Here is a 23,748-nt window from a genome sequence, read left to right on the forward strand (position 1 = left end):
CTAAGCTTGCGATTCAAAGTCACCGCCGCCAGGGGGAGCTAAAGAGAAAACACTTTATTTCACTAATTTTCTTTCTCCCATTTGTTTCGTATTATTTTAACTCCAATTTTTCTTTTAGTTGAATTTTGTAGAAAAATACACAAATTTGAGCAGTTTCCGCTTTAATGTACTTTCTAAATAAAAGCCCAACAAGAGTAAATGAGTGTGAAGCATTTTTATTTTTATAAGAACGAGAATTTGATGTAAACGTGGAGAGCCATTTCAGCCAAAATTAAATAAATAAATAAATGGGTGAAATAAATAAAAAATGAGTAAAATAAATCAAAAAATGAAGAAAATGAGTGAAATAAATAAATAATTTGTTAAATAAATAATTTAGCTTTTTCATTAACCCATTTTTTCATTTATTTATTTTTCATATTATCAATTTCTCAATTTCCCTTTTTTCATTAATCTATTTTTCATTTACCCACTTTTCATTAATCTATTTTTCATTTAACCATTTTTTAATTTAGCTTTTTCATTAACCCCATTTTTCATTTCTTTATTTTTCACATTATCAATTTCCCAATTTCTCTTTTTCATTTATCTATTTTTTATTTATCCCTTTATCCATTTACCCATTTTTCATTAATTTATTTTTCAATTAACCACTTTTCAATTTCCCTTTTTTATTAACCCAATTTTTTCATTTATTTATTTTTCCGATTATCAATTTCTCTATTTCTCTTTTTCATTAATCTATTTTTCATTAATCTATTTTTCATTTGTCCATTTTTTCATTTATCCCTTTATCTATTTACCCATTTTTCATTAATCTATTTTTTAATTTAAACATTTTTTGATTTCCTTTTTCCATTAACCCGATTTTCTATTTCCCAGTTTCATTAATCAATTTCTCATATATCCCTTTTTTATTTACCCAATTTTCTTTTATCTATTTTTCATTCAACATTTGTTTGAAAAATCTTTACTTTTCCCATTTTCCAATTTCCCTTATTCATTTAGTATTTCCTTATTTTCTTATTTATCACATTCTATTTCCCCGCAAAACTTAGGGAAAAAATAAATGCAAATGAGGAGAGGCACGTCATCAGGCTACAACTTCCCCAATTGGTTGGTTAGCGTCACACCCATACTTTGCTTCAAGAAAGATGGCGACCTACTAACGGGTTATCAATAAGCTGAAGCTCGTTAACTTCATTAGAAAATAGTGTTATTACTCCTGACTTTAGTTCTCGTGTGGCCGCTCAGACAGAACGTGTTTCAGTTGGCGGCTCTCATGGACTCAGAGCTTCACCGTCGGGAGTTTTTATAGTTTGAACGAAGCGGCCGCTGAAGTTGGCTTACGATTGAAGGTTCGGGACACCTTCGTAGCTACCAGCTGTGATCCAACTATAAGGAGCAACTTTACTGTACATCGTAAGTGAACTGCAATATCCAGAGGCAGCTCTATGGAGCATCGGGCTGAAAGAATGAGAGTGGAGAGCCTTTGAGATCTGCATCGGAGGCCATCTTTCAGACATGCACCGCTGCTGTCCGTCCAGGATCCTCCGGTTGCCCAGACGTTGCACGGTAAGCTACTAACGCTGATGTTTGTTTTCCAACTACAGTCATATTTAATCAATAGGGCTCAATTACGATCGCGGGAGTTTTTGAGTTGATCTCGGCAGTAGGTGACAAGCTGAACGTCTCCAGGATGTTGAGACCAGCACGTCCTCTGATCCAATACATCTTATTAAGGATAAAATCAACAAAACGTGTTCAAATTAATGGCCCAACAGGTTGATTAAAGACAGTAAAAAGGTAGGAGTGGTTTCGAGTCGATGGCCTTGTTTTACCTTTGTAAACAGACAACCGGAATACAGTGACATTTAGTGAGGGTTCAGAATGGAGAATGGATAAAAGCTGAACTCCTGCTACAATCTTTGCCTCTCTTGGTTACATCCCTGAGGTGTGCCAAGTGTGGCCCACATGCATATGCACTGTTGAAAATGAGAAGCTGACATTCACAAATGACATTGAAATAAATTCTAGTCCAACTTCTGGTTTGTTGCTATTCCTCTGGATCCTGTTGGAGGAAAAATATCCCAACTTCACAAGATGTGGCTTTAACCTAACTCCTGTCAGTCTGAAGCTTCTCATATTTGGGTCATCAAACCAAAGTTCAGATCTACCATAACTGGTACCATCGCCACCAGGTCAAAAGTACAGCTTTTTGGCGCAGCACATTCATTAATGTTTCCATCATGTATGTTTTCAGATGCAGACCATCCTGCAGGCCTCTGGTCTCAGTGTTTCCCTTCAGACTCCCAGTGGGCTCACAGCTTCAGGATGACCAGAGACCTTCAGCTTTCTGGAGCAGGAACACTCGGCCAAATGCACTGGTGACACATTCATTTAAAAAAAATTGGCTTTTCTTATACCATTGATATGCATGAACCGTCTGTATTTTACTGTTTTGAATAAACAAACTGATTATTATGAAATCTGTGTTCCTTCTAATATGTGAAGTTCTAATTTAATCAAATCTCATGTTTTCACGTCCCAGAGACAATAAAATGATCGTTTGTTTGTGGCTTAAAATAAAGGAAGCGATCTTAATAGAACAAAGCTACAAAAATAGAATACAGATTGAAAGTTTTGGACCCGTTTTATTTTTTGGTTTCATTACACTGAAGATTCTTCAACATGAAGCTAAACAGTGAGTGGAGTACCTTGTATGTATGACAACGTAGAAATGAACAAACTGACATATTGGGTTCTTAATAGCAACCCTAGCAGTTATTTTACACAGCTTGGTTTATTGAATAATGATTGTGTTCATTTACGGACGCCTTCAATTGGAAATCTTCAATCTGAAGTGTCAGTGAAATACTTTAACCACTCAGTCCTCAGGTCGTCTGCCCTGCATGTTTCAGGCCTCAGTAAATGTCTGATGGATGAGCTAATGCTATCGTTTGTATCAGGGGCTCTGGAACAAACACTTTAAAATGTTAATGTCCTGTATAACAGAGTGATATAGACAAATGTTTTCATCTCACTGTCATTTCCACTCTATAGCTGAAGTTCATCACATTTCTGGATGTTCTGTGTTTCAGTTAAATTGAAGTTAGCAGGTTTTTAATCAGGGCCACAACACCCTGTGTGTGTTGGGTTTAAGAAAAGAGGCTGCTCTGTTGAGCACCAGCATTCATTTTTCCTCTGATGTTTGGGTGAACTCTTCTCTGTGGAGGTCGGCCGTCTCTCTGCTTCTTCCTGAAGGAGACCCATCAGGAGTTCTGGTGCTGCTCACAGTGCAGACGGTTCTCCTCACTGTCAGCCCTGGTCCCTCTCAGCCAGAACCTCCAGTCATTCTGTTCCTTCACCCTTGAATAAACATAACAGAATATGTTCTGGGTGTTATGATTCATTTGTTAATTGAAACAATGTTTAGTATCAAAATAAGATTAATTTATTTCCTTAACAGTTCCTTCTCCTGTTCCCTCAGAAGGGCAGAGTTTAGGAGTGACTAATTACATTTACTTAAATATAGTTGAGTAACTTTTTGAAACTCAAATGAACTTTTAGGAATACTCTTACTATGCTGAACTTTTTACTTTTACTCAAGTCATTTTATTATGAAGCATCACTATTATTTAAACTAATTTTTCATTTTGTCTTTAAAATACCAAAATTTCCACTGAACTTAATATTTTGGGCCTTCTAATTGTGTATTTTTTTTAGATATGAAATAATTGATAACTTGATCAGTTACTCAGTACTGATCAACTTTTTACCAAATGCTTCTTTACTCTTGTTTAATTTCTTATTCAGCTACGATTTACTTTGAGTAAAAACATGTTGAAGTGCTACTGTTATTCCTGGAGTATAAATTGTGGGTCCTCTGTCCACCTCTAAGGAACAGTAACCACATGTTGAGGCACATATGTTGACCAAAAACAGGCAAACTAAGGTGGGCAAGTTATACATACAAAGAAATACTTAAATTAATAGACATATTTACTTTATATGCATGTGGGCCACACTTGGCACACCTCAGGGATGTAACCAAGAGAGGCAAAGATTGTAGCAGGAGTTCAGCTTTTATCCATTCTCCATTCTGTACCCTCACTAAAGGTCACTGTATTCAGGTTGTCTGTTTACAAAGGTAAAACAAGGCCATCGACTCGAAACCACTCCTACCTTTTTACTGTCTTTAATCAACCTGTTGGGCCATTAATTTGAACACGTTTTGTTGATTTTATCCTTAATAAGATGTATTGGATCAGAGGACGTGCTGGTCTCAACATCCTGGAGACGTTCAGCTTGTCACCTACTGCCGAGATCAACTCAAAAACTCCCGCGATCGTAATTGAGCCCTATTGATTAAATATGACTGTAGTTGGAAAACAAACATCAGCGTTAGTAGCTTACCGTGCAACGTCTGGGCAACCGGAGGATCCTGGACGGACAGCAGCGGTGCATGTCTGAAAGATGGCCTCCGATGCAGATCTCCAAGGCTCTCCACTCTCATTCTTTCAGCCCGATGCTCCATAGAGCTGCCTCTGGATATTGCAGTTCACTTACGATGTACAGTAAAGTTGCTCCTTATAGTTGGATCACAGCTGGTAGCTACGAAGGTGTCCCGAACCTTCAATCGTAAGCCAACTTCAGCGGCCGCTTCGTTCAAACTATAAAAACTCCCGACGGTGAAGCTCTGAGTCCATGAGAGCCGCCAACTGAAACACGTTCTGTCTGAGCGGCCACACGAGAACTAAAGTCAGGAGTAATAACACTATTTTCTAATGAAGTTAACGAGCTTCAGCTTATTGATAACCCGTTAGTAGGTCGCCATCTTTCTTGAAGCAAAGTATGGGTGTGACGCTAACCAACCAATTGGGGAAGTTGTAGCCTGATGACGTGCCTCTCCTCATTTGCATTTATTTTTTCCCTAAGTTTTGCGGGGAAATAGAATGTGATAAATAAGAAAATAAGGAAATACTAAATGAATAAGGGAAATTGGAAAATGGGAAAAGTAAAGATTTTTCAAACAAATGTTGAATGAAAAATAGATAAAAGAAAATTGGGTAAATAAAAAAGGGATATATGAGAAATTGATTAATGAAACTGGGAAATAGAAAATCGGGTTAATGGAAAAAGGAAATCAAAAAATGTTTAAATTAAAAAATAGATTAATGAAAAATGGGTAAATAGATAAAGGGATAAATGAAAAAATGGACAAATGAAAAATAGATTAATGAAAAAGAGAAATAGAGAAATTGATAATCGGAAAAATAAATAAATGAAAAAATTGGGTTAATAAAAAAGGGAAATTGAAAAGTGGTTAATTGAAAAATAAATTAATGAAAAATGGGTAAATGGATAAAGGGATAAATAAAAAATAGATAAATGAAAAAGAGAAATTGGGAAATTGATAATGTGAAAAATAAAGAAATGAAAAATGGGGTTAATGAAAAAGCTAAATTAAAAAATGGTTAAATGAAAAATAGATTAATGAAAAGTGGGTAAATGAAAAATAGATTAATGAAAAAAGGGAAATTGAGAAATTGATAATATGAAAAATAAATAAATGAAAAAATGGGTTAATGAAAAAGCTAAATTATTTATTTAACAAATTATTTATTTATTTCACTCATTTTCTTCATTTTTTGATTTATTTTACTCATTTTTTATTTATTTCACCCATTTATTTATTTATTTAATTTTGGCTGAAATGGCTCTCCATATTGTTTGTGTGGAACAAAACATGTCCCACACCGACATAGAGCGTCCCACAACTCCATTCCAGTAGGTGGCGGTAACGCACTTTTAAACGTTGTTTGACAACTGTCATTAAAAAAGAAGATTCTTGATGCTTTAATTTTGAAAAGTTCATACCGGAAATCATTCCTTCTGGTTACGGAAGTCGGAGCAGAGCGGTCGACATTTTGTTAGCAGCGTTAGCATAATAGACAAATTTTCTTGATATTTTTGGAGGACAACGTTGTCCTCGCTGCTTCTTCTTTGTTTCTGGTTGTTGAAGTGACGGAAGATGTGGTATGAAATCCTCCCCTCCTTCGGGCTCATGACAGCCTGCATGATCATTCCGGGCATTTTGACCACACACATACATAAGTTCACCAACGGCGGAAAGGTGAAGGGTGACTCTGACCGATGCTGCTGTCTGGACGCTAACGTCTGCTTTAATTTGTGTGACTGCAACTGTTTTATCCCCGTACAGGAGAAAAGGATCGCCCGGAATCCATGGCAGTGGTATGTGATGGAAAGGGACAGGAGAGTGTCGGGGACGGATCAGTACTTTAACTCCAAGGTGAATCCGTTTTAAATCAAAAACGGCTGTAAAACGAATGGCTTCGGTTATTTACGTGCTTTTATTTTCTGGTAAAAATGTTTGGAGAAAGTCCCATCAGCTATACAAAGAATTAGCAACTAACAATTGGAACCAGATATTTGCATACACTATTTAAAATGACAATGCTTATCAGGCAATGTAATGGAATACCTTGTGTTGAAACTCTGGGTGTATTTAAAATTGGGGTGTGTTTCTTTAAAAACTTGTAAACTTGGACAGTTTTATTGCTATTTGACATTTACTACATGTTAATTTATCTCCAGTTCTGCATCAACGCTCATCAGTCAAATATAACCAAAGGTATACCATAAGTAGTGAAATAATTATCCTGTTAGTGAAAGAAGTTTCTTTTCATTTGTGAAAATGGGGAAAAATCTTCAATGACCAGTGTTGCTGTTTTTTATTGGATTAATCGACTCTGAGCTCTAACTTCTAGATTTTCTTAATTTTCTTCTTTTTTTTGTACAAATCTTTACATCATTTGGCAAATTCTACAACATATCACCTACAGTTGGAGAGAATTAACCGAAATGTTTTCACTTAAAAGCTTAGGTTCAAGGAGATCCAAGATGATGTGGATATTTTATGCGTTTTAGGCCAAACCTGTAGTTTTCCTATAAATATGACTAAAATGCTGAACATTTTTCTTTTTCCCTTGCAGGGACTCGAGAACATCAAGTAATGGAAGATTAAGAGCAGAAATGTCCATGTTATAAATTAAATATGTCTTTTAAAAATCAGTTGTGATTAAACTGTTCCTCACTAGAAATGTTTTGGGTTTGGGTTTTTTTTAACAAGATTTAGTCCGAGTTTTACATAGCTTCTATTTTAATGATTAGCATTTTAAATAGATTTTTTAAAAAGCATTTACTTGATGCCTACATAACTACAAAATACTTAAAGTATTGTTGTATTTGATCATTTCCACTCCACTGATTTGTGGAGTGGACATTTGCTCTTTTATGTATATCTTGTTGATATTAAGTGTACAACAAAGGTTGGTTTTCAGTTATCTGTTAGATTATAAACAAGCTGAAACATTTACATGAACATTTCAGATGAACATATACAGTAAGATTATTTTTATTTAATTTTCAGGCTTTTTATCAGTTTAACTTCAAGTACAGACAGAACAGTGGAGATAAAAAGGTTTTTATTTCTCTGCTCATGTGGATTAGAAGAAATGAGACAATTACAATTAGACTTCACTTTCAGACATTTCTTTACAGTTAAAACATCCTTACAGAAGGAAAACTGAATTTAGGAGCACTCTCGGAAATAAAATATTACACTTTAAGTCACCAGACAAAGTAAATCCTTCCAGCTGAAGGGAAACTAAGCAACAGTCACTTCTCCTCCTTGCCTTTGGTTTTTCTGTACACCATTTCTCTGAAACTCGACAGGATCTTGCTCTCGCGTTTCCTCCTCTCCTCCTGGTTGAAGGAGGCCAGAGCTCGCTTTTCATCCGCGCTGTAGATCTGGTTCTCCTTCCTCAGACGCACGGCCTCCATACGACGATGTCTGCAGGAGGAAAAAGATAAAATGTCAGGGTTACAGAAGGTACAAACATGGAAAAAAGCAAAAGAACGGTTATATGGGCAAACATGGCCGGCCCAAGGCATATGTGAGTTAAGCGGCTGATTAGAGCCCCCAAGAGCACCACTCTAGCATGACTTTATTTATAAATAAATGTGTGTATGTAGCAGGAGATGAACACAAATATGCCACACTTTTCAGTTTTTCTTTTTTTGCTAAATATATTAATTTTGCTCCCACTTCACATTTTTGTCTACCACATAAAATTCCAATGAAATATTTATTAATATATAGTCAATGGTGTAACATAACATGTTCGAGTTATGAATACTGTAAGAAAAACTACACAGATGAATATTTCTGCTGTGTCAAAATACCTAATATCATATTTAAGTAGAGAAAATGTTCATACCAGGCTGCAACTACATTATTTTAATAACTGATTATTCTATCAATTATTCTGACAATCTGAAAATTGTCACATCCTTTAGATTTTATTTTAACCACTTATTTTATATTAGTAATGCATAAAAATGCAAAGAAATCAATTATTAAAAAAAAACAAAAAACATCACTATTACCTAAAATGCAATAACATCAAATAGTGACTTATTGATCACTTGTAACTAAAACTACTTCTGAAGCCAAAACTTTGCCACTAGAGGAGTTCTGGGCTGAACAAATTTAAACACAAAAAAGGTTTTTCTTCTTAAAAATAAATTCAAATTTAGATTTTTTAACAGTTTTGGCTTAATTACTGCTCTCAGTGTGTTCTTTCAGCAAATTGCCTCTTTTTAGAGTCTGTATTATCCAATATTGGTGTCAGTTGATAATTATTCAATAATCAATTCATCACAATTAATCATCTCAGCTCTAATTCACTTTAAATTTTGCTCACCTGCTGCCGCTCATGACGTAACCAGACTTCTCGAAGTTTGCAATCTCGTCGCTGGTCAGACCGATTTCTCCTCTTCTGGGGATCCGTTTGCCCGCCTTCACGTACTCCGCCATGGCAGCACCTTCACCCGGCAGCAGGGCGTGACCGAAGCTGGAGGAAGACACAAAACAACAGGAGTTTCACAAACACAAAACTCACAAACAACTAAACTGCATGGTTCGGTTCCAGAAAACATCTGAAGGGAAATGAGAAAGCAAAAGAAAAGACTCACTCCAGCGGTTTGTCATCCTGTGACAGATGAGTGAGCGGCGCCTCCGGACCAACGATGTTCTCATCGACGCCGGTTTTCTCCACCCACATCAGACCGCCAGTTTCCTCTTCCTCTTCCTCCGACTCTTCGCTGCTGGAGTCGCTGGACTCTTTCCGGCTCTTCTTCGCCTTCTTCTTCTTGGACTTCTTCGACCTGCAACAAAATAGAGATGTTTCATCGATCACAACAAAAACGTACCAGAGCGTTATTAGTCTGTGTTATGTGCTTTGGGCACATTATGATTTTTGTCTCTTTTCTTTGTTTTCTTATTGACTTTAGTTGAATGACCTTTTGTTAATATATTTTGGAGTTTGGATAATTTCTTTTTGGTCATTTAATTACGTTAATTTGTGGCGCTGTTGGTCCGCCTATAAATAAGCTGGCTTTCGGCGTGTTGAGAATCCCGCCTAAGCTCCGCCTTTCCGCTCGCTCCACCACCACCGGGCGCAGTGCGCGCACATCCAGTCGCTGTGGGCCGCAGCTGACGCTTCCAGCCTGCCATGCGGCATTTCTGTAAACCTTTGTTTGTTTGCTTTTTTCTTGTGATTTTGGCCTGATGGGACCGGTTGTCCCGTTTTCGATCTTTCTTTTGCATTAGGATCTTTTTTGCTTTAGTCCGGTACCAGTAGGGGCTTCGACGGCCCTGTATAGGGTTGGTCCCCTGCTGTACCGTTTTGTTCTGTTTGATCGGCTCACTAGGTCCAACTTTCTGTTAATACTTTTGGGGTTTTGTTTTTCTTTATTTTTTTGGGACACAGGATCTGAGGGCCTTTAACTCCATTTTCTTCGCAGAAAATCAGAAGAAGCTGAAGTAAGAAAACCAAAGTGAAGAAAATTTAAGAATAAAATTTGTTGAACCCTCATCTTTTTGTCTCGTGTCCTCAAATATGCTGTGCCCTTGGTGGACGTAACAGTCTGACAAATGAGAACCTACTTCTTGCTTTTCTTCTTTTTTTTCTTCTTTTTCACTTCTTCTTCTGTGGAAAACGAAGACATTTCAGCTTATAAAAGTAATAAGACAATCAGATTTGTTGGGTAAAGAAATTAAAATGTTTCACCTTCTGAATCCGATTCCAACTCGCTGTCCTCAGAGTGTTTCTTGGTCTTTCTCTTCTTCGACTTCTTCTTCTTCTTTCTCTTCTTCTTCTTTTCCTCTGTTAAGTAGAGACAAAATGGCTTAGAGCTAAATACAGGTGCTCAACATTTGCAAGTAAATTGTATTCCAACATACAATCTGCATGTACTGGATGGCTTTTACAAATCAGTCACGAGAAACAAAATCTGTCTTTTTGACGGAAAAATTTGTAAAAATTTTTATTTCAAAATTTTAATATTAGTCAAATGACTATGATTTCAACTAAATAAAAACATTTAGCATGAAATAAGTGATTGTATAAATATTCATCCCTATTAAAAGTGTCGGACCTAATTCAATAAAATTAGGTCAGAGGCAGATTTTGTTGCCTCTGACCAACGGAGGCAACAAAACACAAAAAAGGCAACAAAAAGTGTAAAACATCATCAAAAGTAAACAAATACTTTTTATAGGAATTGTATCAGAAATAATTTCCAGTCAAACAGTTCCTACCCTCTGAGCTGGATTCGGAGCTGCTGTTTTTCTCATCTTCTTCAACTGGTGTGAATTCATCAGAACTGATGGAAAGAAAAGCCATAATTAACACAAATGTTCCTCCAAAGCAGAAACGTAGAGAACATTGATGATGGGTTTTCTTCACTCACTCTGGTTCTTTCACTCTTGGAGAATATCCCCAGACTTCAGGACAACCGAGCTCACCGATCCGCTCCCGCTCCTGGAGACGCCTGGAACGCATCACCACATTTATATCAAAAAAATATAAATATACATAAATTATGTTTTCTGAAGGCCTTGGAGTTTTGTTGGAGGGAACAAAAACAATCATGAAAACACAGCAGACAGATTAGAGAGTTCTCATTAGGTTAAAAAATGGTTTGGCTATAAATCAAATTCCCAAGTTCAAACATCGCGCAGTAATACTGCTGAAGATACACTGCAAAAAACACAAAATCTTATCAAGTTTTTTTAATCTATAGCGCAAACACTTGAAAAAAAGACAAAACCAACTTACAAATAACTTTTTAGAAAGGTATACAAGCTTGTTTAGGTCAATAAATCCTTCATATTTCTGAGTTTTGCGTTTTTGCAGTGTATGATCCAAAAATAGATAGATTAAGGGACAACTTTAAGCCTTTCAACACACAGCTGTAAAGGCGAGAAGAGCATCATTTACCCACAACAACCTAGAATACGATGGTAACGTCTACAGGTATCTCCCAGAAAACTTGAATATTGTGAAGAAGTTAATTTGAGGAACTGAAACACATAGATTCACTACAGACTGAGTGAAATATTTCATGCCTTTGTTATAATTGTCATGATTATGCAGACATATACAGAAAACTCAGCAGGACCACGGTAAAACATGGTGGTGGCAGAGTCATGCTATGGCGGTTCAGTTCTTTAGCAGAGATAATGCAGAAGGTCAGATTTGGCCTCAAATGTAAAGAAGATTAACTATCAGAGGCCCAGCTCACGTTGATGTGTGGCGGAAGCAGGAATCAAACTTGCGTCTTTCAAGTTGCCAAGCAACCACAGATCACCAAGGAAACAGCTTTTCGTGAACATGAACTGGATTTCTCCTACCTGGCAATGAAAGCCTCCTGCCTTTGCCTCTGGACGTCGTCCCTCTGCTGCTGGTAGTAATAGTCATCTTTGAAGCCGCCGTGTTTTCCATCGCGCTGCTCGGACCAGTGGCCGTGGTTGTTGTTGGTGCTGTTGTTGTGTCGATCCCGGGACCGGGACCTGGATCTGGATCTGGAGCGGCTCCGACCGGGACTCCCGATGCGGAATCTTCGGATGTTTCTCGCCTCTTTGAAACGACGCTCCCGCTCCTCTCGCTCCCTCTCCTTGTTGCGGGGCTTCGGGAGTTTGGGCCCAAAGCTGTCCGGAGACAGACTACACTCTCGGCTACGGTTTCGGCTGCGGGATCGTGTACGGGGTCTCCGGGCCCGAGGATTCGGAGAGTCCCTGCCGCCGTCGGAGCTGGACCGGTCAGACAGAGGCATCCCGTCCGACCTCCGAGAACTTACTGCTTAATAAAGTTACAAAATTAAATGAAAACAGAGAGTGAGACAGGAGATGTGGCTTTCTATTTTAGTGCGCAATCAATAACAGGAAGAGATAAGTGGTCCAACACTTAAAAGGTTCCCTATTCCTCCCGAATCCACTGAACAATAGTTCCTACCGTCTTGTAAATGGCCCATGTTATTTTCCCCAAAAGTGACTTTGGCATAAATTAATGAATTAATGAATGAATTTACCACCTATTCCTTACTAAAACATGTTTTAGGAAAAATAAAAAACTAACACTTTTGGCAAAGGAAAATTAGGCCCCTATTTTAGGGAGATGAGGCTAAGACTCATTTCATTATGAATATTTAAAATAAATATTTTAAGTATTTTCTCCCTTTTGTTGATGTGCTCAGCCCATGTTTATTCTGAACAAAGAAATATAAAAACATTCAATCTTTCCTTTAGTTAATTTTATCAAAGCTACTTAGTTTATACTCTTGCAAATATCAGAAAGGTCTTAAAACTAAATAGTTAAAAGCATTTTAAAGCAGTCTGCTGATCTTGACCGCTTTCTGATTTTTTAAATATTGTTAATGAATGCATTTTTTCCCCTTATATTCACAATAGCACCATCATCTGATTAAATCCATTCAAAAGTAAATATAATCAAATTCGTCCTTTGGCATTATTAAGAACACTATGGACTCAATTTTAATATTGTCCATATTCCTAACTTTTAGAAAACGTCTAATGCTTCTGACTTGTTTATTTATTGTATTTTCTTTGTAAAACGAAAAATATCAAAACGGTGGTGTCCAATGAATACCAAAATTTCGAGTAAACATTGAACTATTATATTCTCATAAAAGAAACTTTTTTTTACTGGAAAAGTAATCTCAAGTTCAGGTACCTTTATTTTGAAGGGTTCCGGTGGTTTCTGTGGTGCAGCTGTCTGCAGGAAATTTCCGGTCTGTTGTCAGTCGGCAGCGAAGGTAATTATTTACACTCCAGCTTTTTTGACAACTTGCAGGTTTAGATTTGGGTCGGGCATCGGGGGTGCAGGTAAATATTTAATTACCATTTTTTGTGTATAAAAATAGAGCCGCTGCGTGATTTCTTCACCCGTTTTGTGTAATTAAAAACCCGCATGCTAACAGGATGCTAAGCAGCAGGCCGCGCTTCCTCTTCATTAGAGAGAAGTCATCGTTACCTTTGTTAGCATGCTAACAGCAGCGACTGAATATTTAGTTACGGATATGTTACAGACCGATAATACAATACTTATAAAATCGACATAGCCTGTTTTAATAAAGGCAGTTTCTATGATATTATACGAATTAAAATTTAGCAATTGCTGTATTATTAATAAAACTGTACTATCACTAAGCAACCATTAGCACAGAAAACCTCATTGTTTTAGTTTTCTAAAAGCTCTTAAATAGAATTATATGTTCGCCTTCACTTCATAACAGCCTGTGGAATTATTTCCTTGTGTCCTTCCTTTTTTAATAATTATTTGTAGGTCATTTAAATGTCTACTCACCTCTTGAACTTCACGCTGTTTCATTGATGTCAGTTGGATTTTGCGTAATCGTGAGGAGGAAGTCAAACAATGTTTGCTTACCTTATATTTTTCTATTACAAAGAAAGATCTGAAAAGAATAATGTGCATTTGTACTCGATCCCCTTTTATCTGATACTCTTACATAAAATCCAGCGCAGCCAAATTGCCTTCAGATGTCAGTAAATTATAATTTTTTTCACCTGTTTTTAATTTATTCAGTAGGAATACAGCTGTTCAGTAAAGGCCTCATTAGTGCACAATAAAAATTAAAGTACGGTTCTGTTACAGAATCATATCTAAATCATCAGTTCAGTCCATCGTCAGAATGAAAGCAACAGGAGCTCCTGTTTGCAGTTTGCTGCAAACCAAGTTGTGCGATTGGATCAAAGCTGAACTTTCTGCCCTACTTGTAATATGCGGACATTGCATAACTTTCTAAACAGAACATTCCCTGGATGTGGCATGGCTCGGCAGACAGACCTGTTACAATAACAATGACACATTCTTCCCGGACCTTATTGTGATAAACAATAACGTTGTTTTGAGACCCTTTTCAAGTGATATATTGATGGTGGGATAATAATGCAAGTTTGCCCTCTCAAATATTGATAAACATTTTTTTAAAGAACAGTTCACACTGTAACTATCAAAATTAAAACTTGACAACCAAAAACAAAAGAAAATAGAAATAAACACTACTGAAAGCATTAATAAACTGGTTTTTGATGTTTATTCAAACAAATTTGCCATTCAAAAATTATTAATCAGACTGGAAATTATTAAGCTCATTTTAGTTTATCATTTGCTTAATTGATAAAGTGTATCAGGTTTACCATTGTTTTATTCTATCTCATTAAATCCCAATAAAATGTTACATTTAAGTTTATGGTTGAACGTGAGAAGAAGTGACATTTCTCTCTATATTGAACTCTGGATATAATCTCATATCTGTTGCATGGGGAGTTATTCTTGTTCTGTGATGATAAACGACTAAGGTGCCCGGAAAATAAACAGATTAGAAGTTGCTGTAAATGGCTGCATTTTCATTAGAAGTGTGCGCCAAACGTTGCCACTATTCTGCTAATGTTAATTAAAAAACATAATTTCTACTAAATAAGAAATTAAAATGATACACGTGAATAAGCTTGGATACGTCTTTAAAAGTTGTGCCAGCGACAGATGTAAACAGTTACATGAGAGAAGTCGCCGTCTTATTCAGGCGTTGGAGCAACAAGCCACTGATATTAGGGAGCAGCTACGTATGCAATGTTTTGGGTAAATTGTAGTCAACAATTTTACAGAAAAGTTATATATTCAACATTTTAGAATGACGACTTTCTATGAACTGTGTGATGCTGTGAAAACTGGATCCAGCTGCTCCTTGTCCAAAAAAACAAAAACAAACCATCTTCCTCCTACTACTTCCTGTCGTCTTCTCTGTCGTTTTCGCCAGTAGTAACACCTAACTATTGATGTGACTGCTGTGCAAAAAAAGTGCTTCTGTTGCAGTTTTGGAAATTTTTTCCATTTCAAGTACGACTGAAAAATCATCTACATTTTTACAAAACTTTGTGAGTTTCCATTAAGCAAATACATTTTTCGTAATTTCAATTTGCGCATCTCTATGGTTAATGGAAACACAGCTGGTGACCACACAGACTCACTGGACTCTGATTTTATTCTGTTTTTGTTTCTTCCTCCTCTCTTTCTGCAGCCATGCCGAGCCTAAAGCTGATATCTGCAACCGACACGCAGTATTCAGCAGCTGTCCTCAAGTCTCTGAACGAGCAGCGGAGCAATGGCTTGTTTTGTGACATCACCATCATCATACAGGACAAGAAATTCAGAGCGCACAAAACAATCCTGTCGGCCTCCAGCACGTACTTTCACCAACTTTTTGCCGTCGCCGGTCAAGTCATCGAGCTCAACTTCATCCGGCCAGAAATCTTTGAGCACATCCTCAACTACATCTACAGCTCCAGGATCATCCGCGTCCGCTCCGACATGCTGGAGGAACTCATCCGCGCCGGAAAGATCCTGGGAGTGAAGTTTATTGCGAACTTGCATTCGCCACTGTCACAAGTGAAAGGTCTGTCGGGTTTGTCCCAGGAGACGGGAAGCAAGAGCGACGCCTCTACTGAGACTATGCCCGTCATCACAGAGTCCTTCTCCATTTCCGCAGAGGAATTCAATCAGACGAAGAAACCCGGGGGTAACGAGGAGGAGGGCGATGATGTAGTGTTCGTCTCCTGCACCGACGCTCAAACCAGAGCGGCGAGTCTCAAGGCCAACCCTTCTGACATCATCGATTTGGAAAAAGTGGAATCGGAAAACGTTGAACCCAAACAAAGCGAAGATTCGAATCATGTTGCGGCGGATGCAGGAAAAGCAGCCACCACACCGAAAACTAACGGCGCAAAGTGTCAGGTGAACAGTTCGGACCGCAGCTCCAGTAACTCCCCGGCGACGCACGCCCAACCAGGCAGCCTCACACCGGGGCCGACCAGTGAAAGCACCGACATGTTGGGAGTCCACAAGAAGCAAGTCGCTGTTTCATCCCAGGAGGGCGATCCCAAAATACGGCTTCTGGATGTTTCCGGAGTCTCCGCTAGCAGCGCCAAGGGAACTATAGAGGCGAAACAGACGGTGACCCTCGACACCGGCACGGAAATCGATTCGCTTTCATCCGGATGTAAAGTTTATGCCAACATCGGAGAGGACACGTACGACATCGTCCAAATGAAAGAAGACCCAGGAGAAGGAGGATCAAAACCCAACAAAGGAAAAAGAGCTTTAATGGCGACGCCCAAAAAGGCCTTCGACCAGACGCCGCTGTCGCCGACACTCAGTCCGAACAGGAAGAAGAACAAAATGGAGCTGGACGACCACTACGAGCTGATCATGGATGGGAAGACTTTCTACGTTTGCGCCGTGTGCAAGCGCCCGTATGTGTGCATCACGAGTCTGCGGCGTCACTTCAACACCCACTCGTGGGAGAAGAAGTACCCGTGTCGCTTCTGCAACAAGGTGTTTGCCCTGGCGGAGTACAGAACTAAACATGAAGTGTGCCACACGGGCGAGAGGCGGTACCAGTGCCTGCTGTGCAACGACATGTTCCAGAACTACCAGGTTCTGTCCCACCACTGCAAGCAAGTCCACAATCAGGACCCGAGCGGCAGGAAGCAGAAAGACGACGGCGACAACAACCTGTACCGCCTGCTGCCGTGCAGGTCGAAGAAGAAGTCATACGTGACTGACCTGCCGGGAACGCCGTTCATATCAGAGGACGGCAGCATGCAGGAGATGAGCCCCGGCGAAATGGAGGCCATGCACTCTTCGGCGCAGAGCGGGATGTACTGGGACGACCTGTTCACCGAGCCGGGCGCTCACATGCAGCCGGACTCCGAGTCGCCGGCGATGAGCTCCCCGACGCAGGGACCCATGGAGTTCGAGTACATCACACCGTAGAGCCGCTGGGAAGCAATCAGTCCGCCGGATATCCTGTGCCTTCTCGGTTACGCTAACTCTGTGTTCGTCCTCCAATTCAGATCATGTTTTGTGATTAAATCTAACCCTACGCCAAATTAAAGCTACAGTATGCAAGTTTTATAAAAAATTAAAAAAAATAAATTTACATGTTTGTTAAAGCTGTTATGATGGTATGAGACAGACGATCTGTGGGAAAATCAATCTCTGTGCTGCTATTGCCTCTGAAAACATTAATCAATAACAGCCAATCAGAACCAGGAGGCGGGTACAGAAGAGGATTAGAGCCGCTGAGAAAAATATTCTGCCCTTTTCCTCATAATTCTGACTTTGATCTTGGAATTCTGGCTTTGATCTTCTGTGTTGCCCTGCGACAGACTGACCACCTGTCCAGGTGACTCTGCCTCTCGGCTGGAACGTTAGCTGGAGAGGCACCAGCAACCCTCCTGGTATCCACTGAGGGACAAGGGTGTACAGAAAATGGATGGATGGATGGATGGATCTTCTGAGGTCAAAGTCAAAATTCTAACTCTAATATCAGAATTCAAATTCAAAAATTTATTTTTTTTTCAGTTGCCCTAATCCTCTTAGTGCTGTCAATCAACTAGTATGTGTGCTGCCAAATGTGCTGATGGCGGAGAAACAACTCATCATTACAGGAAAACTGTTTCTCCACCATCATTGGTGGCCATGCTAACTAGCCTTAGCATTCATGATGGGCTCTACTGTTGGGAAGAAGCTTCAGTGTAGCAGAGAGGGTGATTGACAGCGCTAAGCTCCTCCTCCTGGGTCTGATTGGTTGATTCTGACTGAACAGTGTGTTTCTGTAGTTTCTGGGAGAAGACACAGATTATCTGTCATGACAGAGTGACAGTTTTAACAAATATTTAAAAACATTTTTTTAAATCTTGAAGTTGCATACTGTAGCTTTAAGGCTTTTAGGAAAGTCTAACTGTTCTTTATTTATTTTCCCTTGTTTCTAAAGGTTCAAAGAAGTCGAGGTAAAACCGCTTGAACTTTCAGCTTTTGTTGTAAATGTGAAACTTTGCCCAATTGTTTCTCAGTATTGTTGGAAAATTATGGTAAAAGATGATGCATCTTTTAGAAAATTATTCAAAATTTTTCACACCCTACTGTAAACGTCAGAGCACACACACACACACACACACACACACATGTTCTCATGTGTTTCCTTCCAGGTGAATTAATCTGGTGTTAAACTTTGTAACATAGAAACTCTGAATCTGCTAATCACTGATTTCACGTTGATTTGATCATCCAACAGAATAATGTGCCGTTCAATTTACTGACTCTACTAAAAGTTAAAGATGAGACTTTTAAAACTCTTTATTAATCACATAGCATGTTTCATGTTGAAATGTGAGATGAATGTATTTGTAACATTTAGGCCATGATGTCTAAAACGGTTCAACGCTGCTGACCGACGACAGTTTAACCGTTTCATTTATCGATTCAAGTGTCTTTTTTGTGTCTTCTACCCTAAATATACATATTTTACCACGATTTTTTTTTGTTCTTAAAGAAAATGTGTTAAATACAAATTATAAAATGCAATAAGATTGTTCAAATATTAAATCAACTCGATGCTTCACCTGTTAAAAGAAGGACCTTCTGATGATGATTTTAGGATCTTTTGTTTTGTAAAATATATTTTTTCATGATGTCATTGTTGCCACATCTGGGTCTTGTGGCAGGAAAATTTGTACAGTTTCATTGGGTTACTTACTTACATAGTGTAAGATGGATTTGTTTTGTATTATTTTAAATGTAAAGGTAGGGATTTTAACTGAGATTTATTAGTATTTCGCACTTAAATTTCCAGGTGTTTTTTTTTTTTTTTTTTACATCATGTCAGAAATTAGAACCGTCTTCTTGCAGGTAAAGGTAGAGCTCCAGCTTGAAAGCTGTCTGTATTGTTTTCAAATGCTACAGATTGTTTTTCAATAAATTGATTAACTATTGTGTATGATGTGATGTTTCATTGTGTTATATGCTTTTCAAAAAACTAAAGTTTAAATTTGCAGCAGCATGGCATTAAAGAGAAACCAAAAGGCCTTTAGGTAATAAAAAAATTTTTTTTGTGCTGAATTGTGGAAACAAAACTATTCATGGGTTTTCTGATGAAAATTTTTGTATTTATTTATGTATAATAAAGACAAAGAGTTGCGTAAAATACTGAAACAATCTAAATCAGATATTTTGCAAAGTCGGCAGCATTATCCGTTTCACTTCACGTAGATAATATAATCAGGCTTCGTTTGGGAAATCCTTGAATTTATTTTAGGTGCTTTCAAGGTTTGGAAAGTCCTTGATATTTTATGATAAAGTCTATGATTAAAAGTTTAAACTTGGGAAGCGTTTTTTACAGTTGAAACCAGATATTTAAATACAATGAAAGGACACTTTAATCCTCACTGTCTGAAGTAAAGAGAAAACTTCTCCTTTATTATGTTAGTAAAAATAATCTAAAGTATTTCTATTTGCTAAGCACCAGAAAACATAGTGAGGAAATATTTAAAAAATTTTCTGCTGTAGAGATATTATTAATAGTAATAATATATAACTGAATTGAAACCGTATCCTTTGGCTTGTGTCGTTTTTATCTCCAAAGCTGAAACATTCCTTTAATTTATTAAAGTGTAAAAACCCAGTTTAATCCACCACTCATTCATAAATAGTTTCTACAAAATCCAATTAGACCCATAAAACAAGCAGATTAACCAAAGATCAAAACCAACATTTTTTATTTGGAATATCAGCAGAGAACCCTCTGCACAGTCACACCGTCAGCTTTGGTGAAGCAAAAAGAAAAACCACGTGAATCACAAATGATTTATTGGTGGGAAGAAACGTCCATCTGCTCCAGACTGAAGGGTAAACCAGTAGCTGATGTGCGTTTACACTTCAGTTTCTCTTTAAACCAGATCAGTGAATCCAGCACTGATTGGAGAAGATGATGTGACACTGAAATGGGAATGATGCTGCACCAAACTCCAGCTGGAAAACCAGCAGGACTCGGCGATTCGTGAGAACATGAAGCAAATGCATCTCAGTAGATCAGAATGTGTTGGAAAGGTGAAATACAAACCATGTATTTAAAGCTTTTTGTGTTTATTTAGATGCTAATGCAGTGGAGTCCAGTGTTTTCACCATGAGGGAGAAAGTTGTCCAGTTTTTTTAAAATACAATTAAAAAAAATAAACTTTTAATGTTCTTTATATTATTTTAGCTGCTCAATGATAAACTAAACTAATTAAATTTTATTAAAATAAGGAAAATGAACAGATTTTTGTAGAAAATGGAAAATCACTGTTAAAGGTTCCACAGCTTCTAATAAATTCAAATCTATTTTGTGTACCTGATATTTTTAAAGATGTTATGTAGCTATAAAAATGTTGAACAAGTGTCCATCTGCATCAGCCATTTAAGCAGATTTGCTCCATTTGGGCCGTAAAAAATCTTTCAGACGGCCACAAATGGCCCCCGGGCCACACTTTGGACACACCTGTGATAATGGCTTACATCTAATGGAAAACCCCAACTAAGAATATAATTTAAAATAATTAAAAACCAGAAATGTAATCCTATTTACATATATTCTCATGTACTGTATAGTTTCTCTATGTGGTTCTGATCAGGCCCGTTTGATCCAATCAAGTATCACAGTGTTACTATGGTCATTATTGAAGGTATCAGTAATTTTGGCAGTGTGGATAAATACTACGTCCTACTGGAAGATGAAATCAGCATCTCCAGTTATTCCTGTTGCTTTTTCAAGAACACCGCTTTTTCTTCCACTAAACTTTCCATTAATATGTTTGGGAAGTTTATCAATAATCTTGTGTTGCTTAAAGGTGGCCTGCTGTGCTTCCTTGAACAGGTTAGGATCGGTCTACGTTTTTTGCACAAACTCATTCTAAAGATAACATTTTAATCTGCTCAGTTTTGTCTATTTCAGGATGAGCTGTTTTAGGACGTCTTGTCACTTTAAATCTAAATAATTTGCTTCCGGCCACGCCCCCAGCTCAACATTTACACTCACACGTGAAAATGGCTGCAAACAAATGCACAGTTGTACAACTGTACTTCTTTGAAAAGCAGAAGTGGAGCCTTGTGCACAACCAACGAGAATGCAGCAAGTGGTTTCTGGAAGATAAGTCAATAACAAAACCCTTGTCTCTTCCAGCAGCCATTGTACATCGGTAAAACCAGCTGACCAGATGTGCTGGAGCTCGGATTGGGTTGCTAGGTAACCAAAGAACAATTAATCTAATGTTAGCACACAAGTGCTAATTTTAGCACAAGTGCTAATTTTGTTTTTAGAAGCAGTTGAGACCCAAATAGAAGCATAAAAATGTGACATAAGTCAGCATTAAACAATGTTATTGTGTTACAATTTTTAATTTATGTTATTGTTATTTATGTTATGTTATTTTAGAGATAAAGTTTTGTGTTTTCACCAGATGTAAGCCATAATCATCAGACTTCAAGGTGATGAATATATATATATATATATATATATATATATATATATATATATATATATATATATAATGTATGAGTTAAAGTCAATTTATAAAATAAATGAACTTATGGAGATTTTTGAATTTATTGAGATGCATTTTGCATTTAAACATAATATGTGTTCAGCTTATTTTAAATTTACACCAACCAGGTCTGGGAACAACTTTGGATGGATGGATGGATGGATGGATGGATGGATGGATGGATGGATGTGGATGGATGGATGGATGGAGGGACGGACGGACGGACGGACGGACGGATGTTATCAGAAGAGAATATTTCTGAAAGTTTTACTGTATTTTGTAACATGACAATGTTGAATTTTAAGTTCCTTTCAGCAGAAATTCAAACTTCCTGATACAAACAGAACACAAGTTTATTCTTCCTGAATGTATTTAATCACATCTGCTTCACAGCTTTTGGTAGAAATAGAATAAATAGAGTTAAATGTGTCTCCTCAGCAGCTACTGTAGTAGATTCAATAGTTTGTTTCCTGAATAGCGTTGCTCTGTTCACCACACAGAAGAGAACAGAAATAAATATCATGATCTGCTTTAGGCCTAGCGGTGCTGCTAACTACAACATGCTGCTGTACAAACACAAGCATGTGACGCCTTCATTAAACATTTCCTTCTAGTTACAGTCAGAGACGTTTAGAAACTAATTCGGAAATGATTCGTTGGGTTCTCAACCTGACTCCTATGTAGACTCTGAAGCTTCCAGCTATAAAGTCTCTTTCAGTCAATTTCTTCTGCTCCAGTTGAGACAGAAAGGCTTTTTTTTTTTTTTTAGTTTCCATTAATGACACGTGAAGAACGTATGAGCTGGAGGAAAGTTTCTGTACAGGAGAAGAGTCTTTAAATGGCGCAGTGTTCGGAGTCCGTATGCATTAAGGCAGATAGATGTGTAAACAAACCTGCCGGTGAGCAGGCTGCGTCTCTCTCTCTCTCTCTCTCTCAGATATGGACGCACAGAAACGGCCAGAGCGAGTCCTAGCGCTAGTCCTGCTAGCCGGCGCTGTGGTCGTCCTTCCCTCGCCTTTCTTTTCTTCAACGCATCGTTCAGAGTTTGTGAAGAAAAGCCAGCAGAATCTGAGCGAGAGTCTCCAGACACCTGACGGGTCCTCAGGTGTTTCCATCGCTTGGAGCCGGCCTACGGGCTGTACGGTGGCGGTTTCTCGTCGGGGTGTTCGTGAGGCGGGGAGTAGCGAGGAGGGATCATGGTGGGCCAGAGGTGGCTGGCTCCAGACTGGGAGTCATCTGAGAGGCCTGAGGAGTCCGGGAACAGGAAGGGGCCCTGCAACCAAACAGGAAAACACCACTTACTCAGGTACATTTACTTAAGCAACTTTGTTTTTTAAAATGTACTTGTAGGAGTATTTTTACTTTTTACTTTTACTTGAGTAATTTTCTTATGAAGTATAGCTACTCCTACTTGAGTAAAATTTCTGGATAATCTACCCACTGAATCAAAAACCAAAACATTTTTTTTACCAAATTCAATATCTAGAAAATTCTTTAGAGTTTTTCTAGAAACTGGTGGCAGTTGGCAGGAAAGATCTCCTGTAGCAGTCTGTGTTACAGCCTCTAATTAAAGACACCCCAAAATAAAGGAAAAATATGTACACACACAAAACAAACAAACAATCATGCATGAGTAAAACCAGTTGACCAAACCTGGTGGAACTCAGCGTAGGTTGCTAGATAATGGGCGGGAGCTCTGCTTGGGTTGCTAGGAAATGGGCTGGGGCTCTGCTTGGGTTGCTAGGTAACGGGCTGGGGCTCTGCTTGGGTTGCTAGGTAACGGGCTAGGGCTCTGCTTGGGTTTCTAGGTAAAGGCTTATGAGGTGAGGGGCAGTTCTGTGACGTTACATACCGAAGGTTTTTGAAATGGCTCAATTTCCAGACACCAAAAAACATACATTTATTGAACAAAAAATGGC

General features: G+C 38.2%; 4 protein-coding genes and 2 long non-coding RNA genes across 12 annotated transcripts in view; 3 read left to right on the forward strand and 3 right to left on the reverse strand.

The window, feature by feature from the left end:
• The first annotated feature begins 107 nt into the window (after positions 1-107).
• On the forward strand, positions 108-2,489 carry LOC145553107 (uncharacterized). The gene is made up of 2 exons (XR_014089319.1): positions 108-1,575; positions 2,264-2,489. It is a non-coding gene; the product is annotated as an uncharacterized LOC145553107 (long non-coding RNA).
• Positions 2,490-2,634: 145 nt separating this feature from the next.
• Positions 2,635-5,529, reverse strand: LOC145553105 (uncharacterized). The gene is made up of 2 exons (XR_014089317.1): positions 4,417-5,529; positions 2,635-3,369 (listed from the first exon to the last, which is right to left on the reverse strand). It is a non-coding gene; the product is annotated as an uncharacterized LOC145553105 (long non-coding RNA).
• A 356-nt stretch (positions 5,530-5,885) lies between these two features.
• ndufa1 (NADH:ubiquinone oxidoreductase subunit A1) lies at positions 5,886-7,124 on the forward strand. Its single transcript, XM_008420621.3, has 3 exons — positions 5,886-6,136; positions 6,224-6,313; positions 7,017-7,124. Exons 1-3 carry the CDS (start codon positions 6,035-6,037, stop codon positions 7,035-7,037), a joined length of 213 nt encoding a protein of 70 aa, XP_008418843.1. The 5' UTR covers positions 5,886-6,034; the 3' UTR covers positions 7,038-7,124.
• A 367-nt stretch (positions 7,125-7,491) lies between these two features.
• On the reverse strand, positions 7,492-14,105 carry nkap (NFKB activating protein). 2 transcript variants are annotated; one of them, XM_081611725.1, is made up of 9 exons: positions 13,755-14,105; positions 11,783-12,227; positions 10,840-10,920; positions 10,688-10,752; positions 10,158-10,253; positions 10,034-10,076; positions 9,061-9,252; positions 8,790-8,939; positions 7,492-7,876 (listed from the first exon to the last, which is right to left on the reverse strand). In XM_081611725.1, exons 2-9 carry the CDS (start codon positions 12,202-12,204, stop codon positions 7,702-7,704), a joined length of 1,224 nt encoding a protein of 407 aa, XP_081467851.1. In that variant the 5' UTR covers positions 12,205-12,227; positions 13,755-14,105; the 3' UTR covers positions 7,492-7,701. The 2 variants fall into 2 exon arrangements, with proteins under 2 accessions (XP_081467851.1, XP_008418846.1); XM_008420624.3 differs by lacking the exon at positions 13,755-14,105 and having other exon boundaries at positions 11,783-12,370.
• zbtb33 (zinc finger and BTB domain containing 33) lies at positions 12,859-19,336 on the forward strand. Of its 2 annotated transcripts, none has more exons than XM_008420623.3 (2): positions 12,859-13,203; positions 15,490-19,336. In XM_008420623.3, exon 2 carries the CDS (start codon positions 15,492-15,494, stop codon positions 17,241-17,243), a length of 1,752 nt encoding a protein of 583 aa, XP_008418845.1. In that variant the 5' UTR covers positions 12,859-13,203; positions 15,490-15,491; the 3' UTR covers positions 17,244-19,336. The 2 variants fall into 2 exon arrangements, with proteins under 2 accessions (XP_008418845.1, XP_008418844.1); XM_008420622.2 differs by having other exon boundaries at positions 13,192-13,273.
• Positions 19,337-20,009: 673 nt separating this feature from the next.
• The window catches only part of tmem255a (transmembrane protein 255A), a 30,726-nt gene continuing 26,987 nt past the window's right edge, over positions 20,010-23,748 (reverse strand). For all 5 annotated transcript variants that reach the window (XM_081611726.1, XM_017307262.2, XM_008420629.3 and 2 more), the window contains one exon: positions 20,010-23,102. In XM_081611726.1, coding sequence (XP_081467852.1) covers positions 22,959-23,102 — 144 coding nt within the window. In that variant the 3' untranslated portion in view covers positions 20,010-22,958. The remainder of the gene's footprint in view (positions 23,103-23,748) is intronic.

This window comes from Poecilia reticulata, chromosome 10, assembly GCF_904066995.2.
Source record: "Poecilia reticulata chromosome 10, P_reticulata-male-v2, whole genome shotgun sequence".
Lineage (NCBI taxonomy): Eukaryota > Metazoa > Chordata > Actinopteri > Cyprinodontiformes > Poeciliidae > Poecilia > Poecilia reticulata.

Bases quoted from the DNA above. Each gene is read 5' to 3' on its own strand.
- ndufa1 (XM_008420621.3), top strand. From the start codon at position 6,035: ATGTGGTATGAAATCCTCCCCTCCTTCGGGCTCATGACAGCCTGCATG. The intron at 6,137-6,223 runs GTGAAGGGTGAC...ATCCCCGTACAG, and splicing joins AGTTCACCAACGGCGGAAAG to GAGAAAAGGATCGCCCGGAA. The intron at 6,314-7,016 runs GTGAATCCGTTT...TTTCCCTTGCAG, and splicing joins ATCAGTACTTTAACTCCAAG to GGACTCGAGAACATCAAGTA.
- nkap (XM_081611725.1), bottom strand. From the start codon at position 12,204: ATGCCTCTGTCTGACCGGTCCAGCTCCGACGGCGGCAGGGACTCTCCG. The intron at 10,254-10,687 runs GTAGGAACTGTT...TCTACTTAACAG, and splicing joins CTCCGAATCCAGCTCAGAGG to AGGAAAAGAAGAAGAAGAGA. The intron at 10,077-10,157 runs GTGAAACATTTT...CGTTTTCCACAG, and splicing joins GTTGGAATCGGATTCAGAAG to AAGAAGAAGTGAAAAAGAAG.
- zbtb33 (XM_008420623.3), top strand. From the start codon at position 15,492: ATGCCGAGCCTAAAGCTGATATCTGCAACCGACACGCAGTATTCAGCA.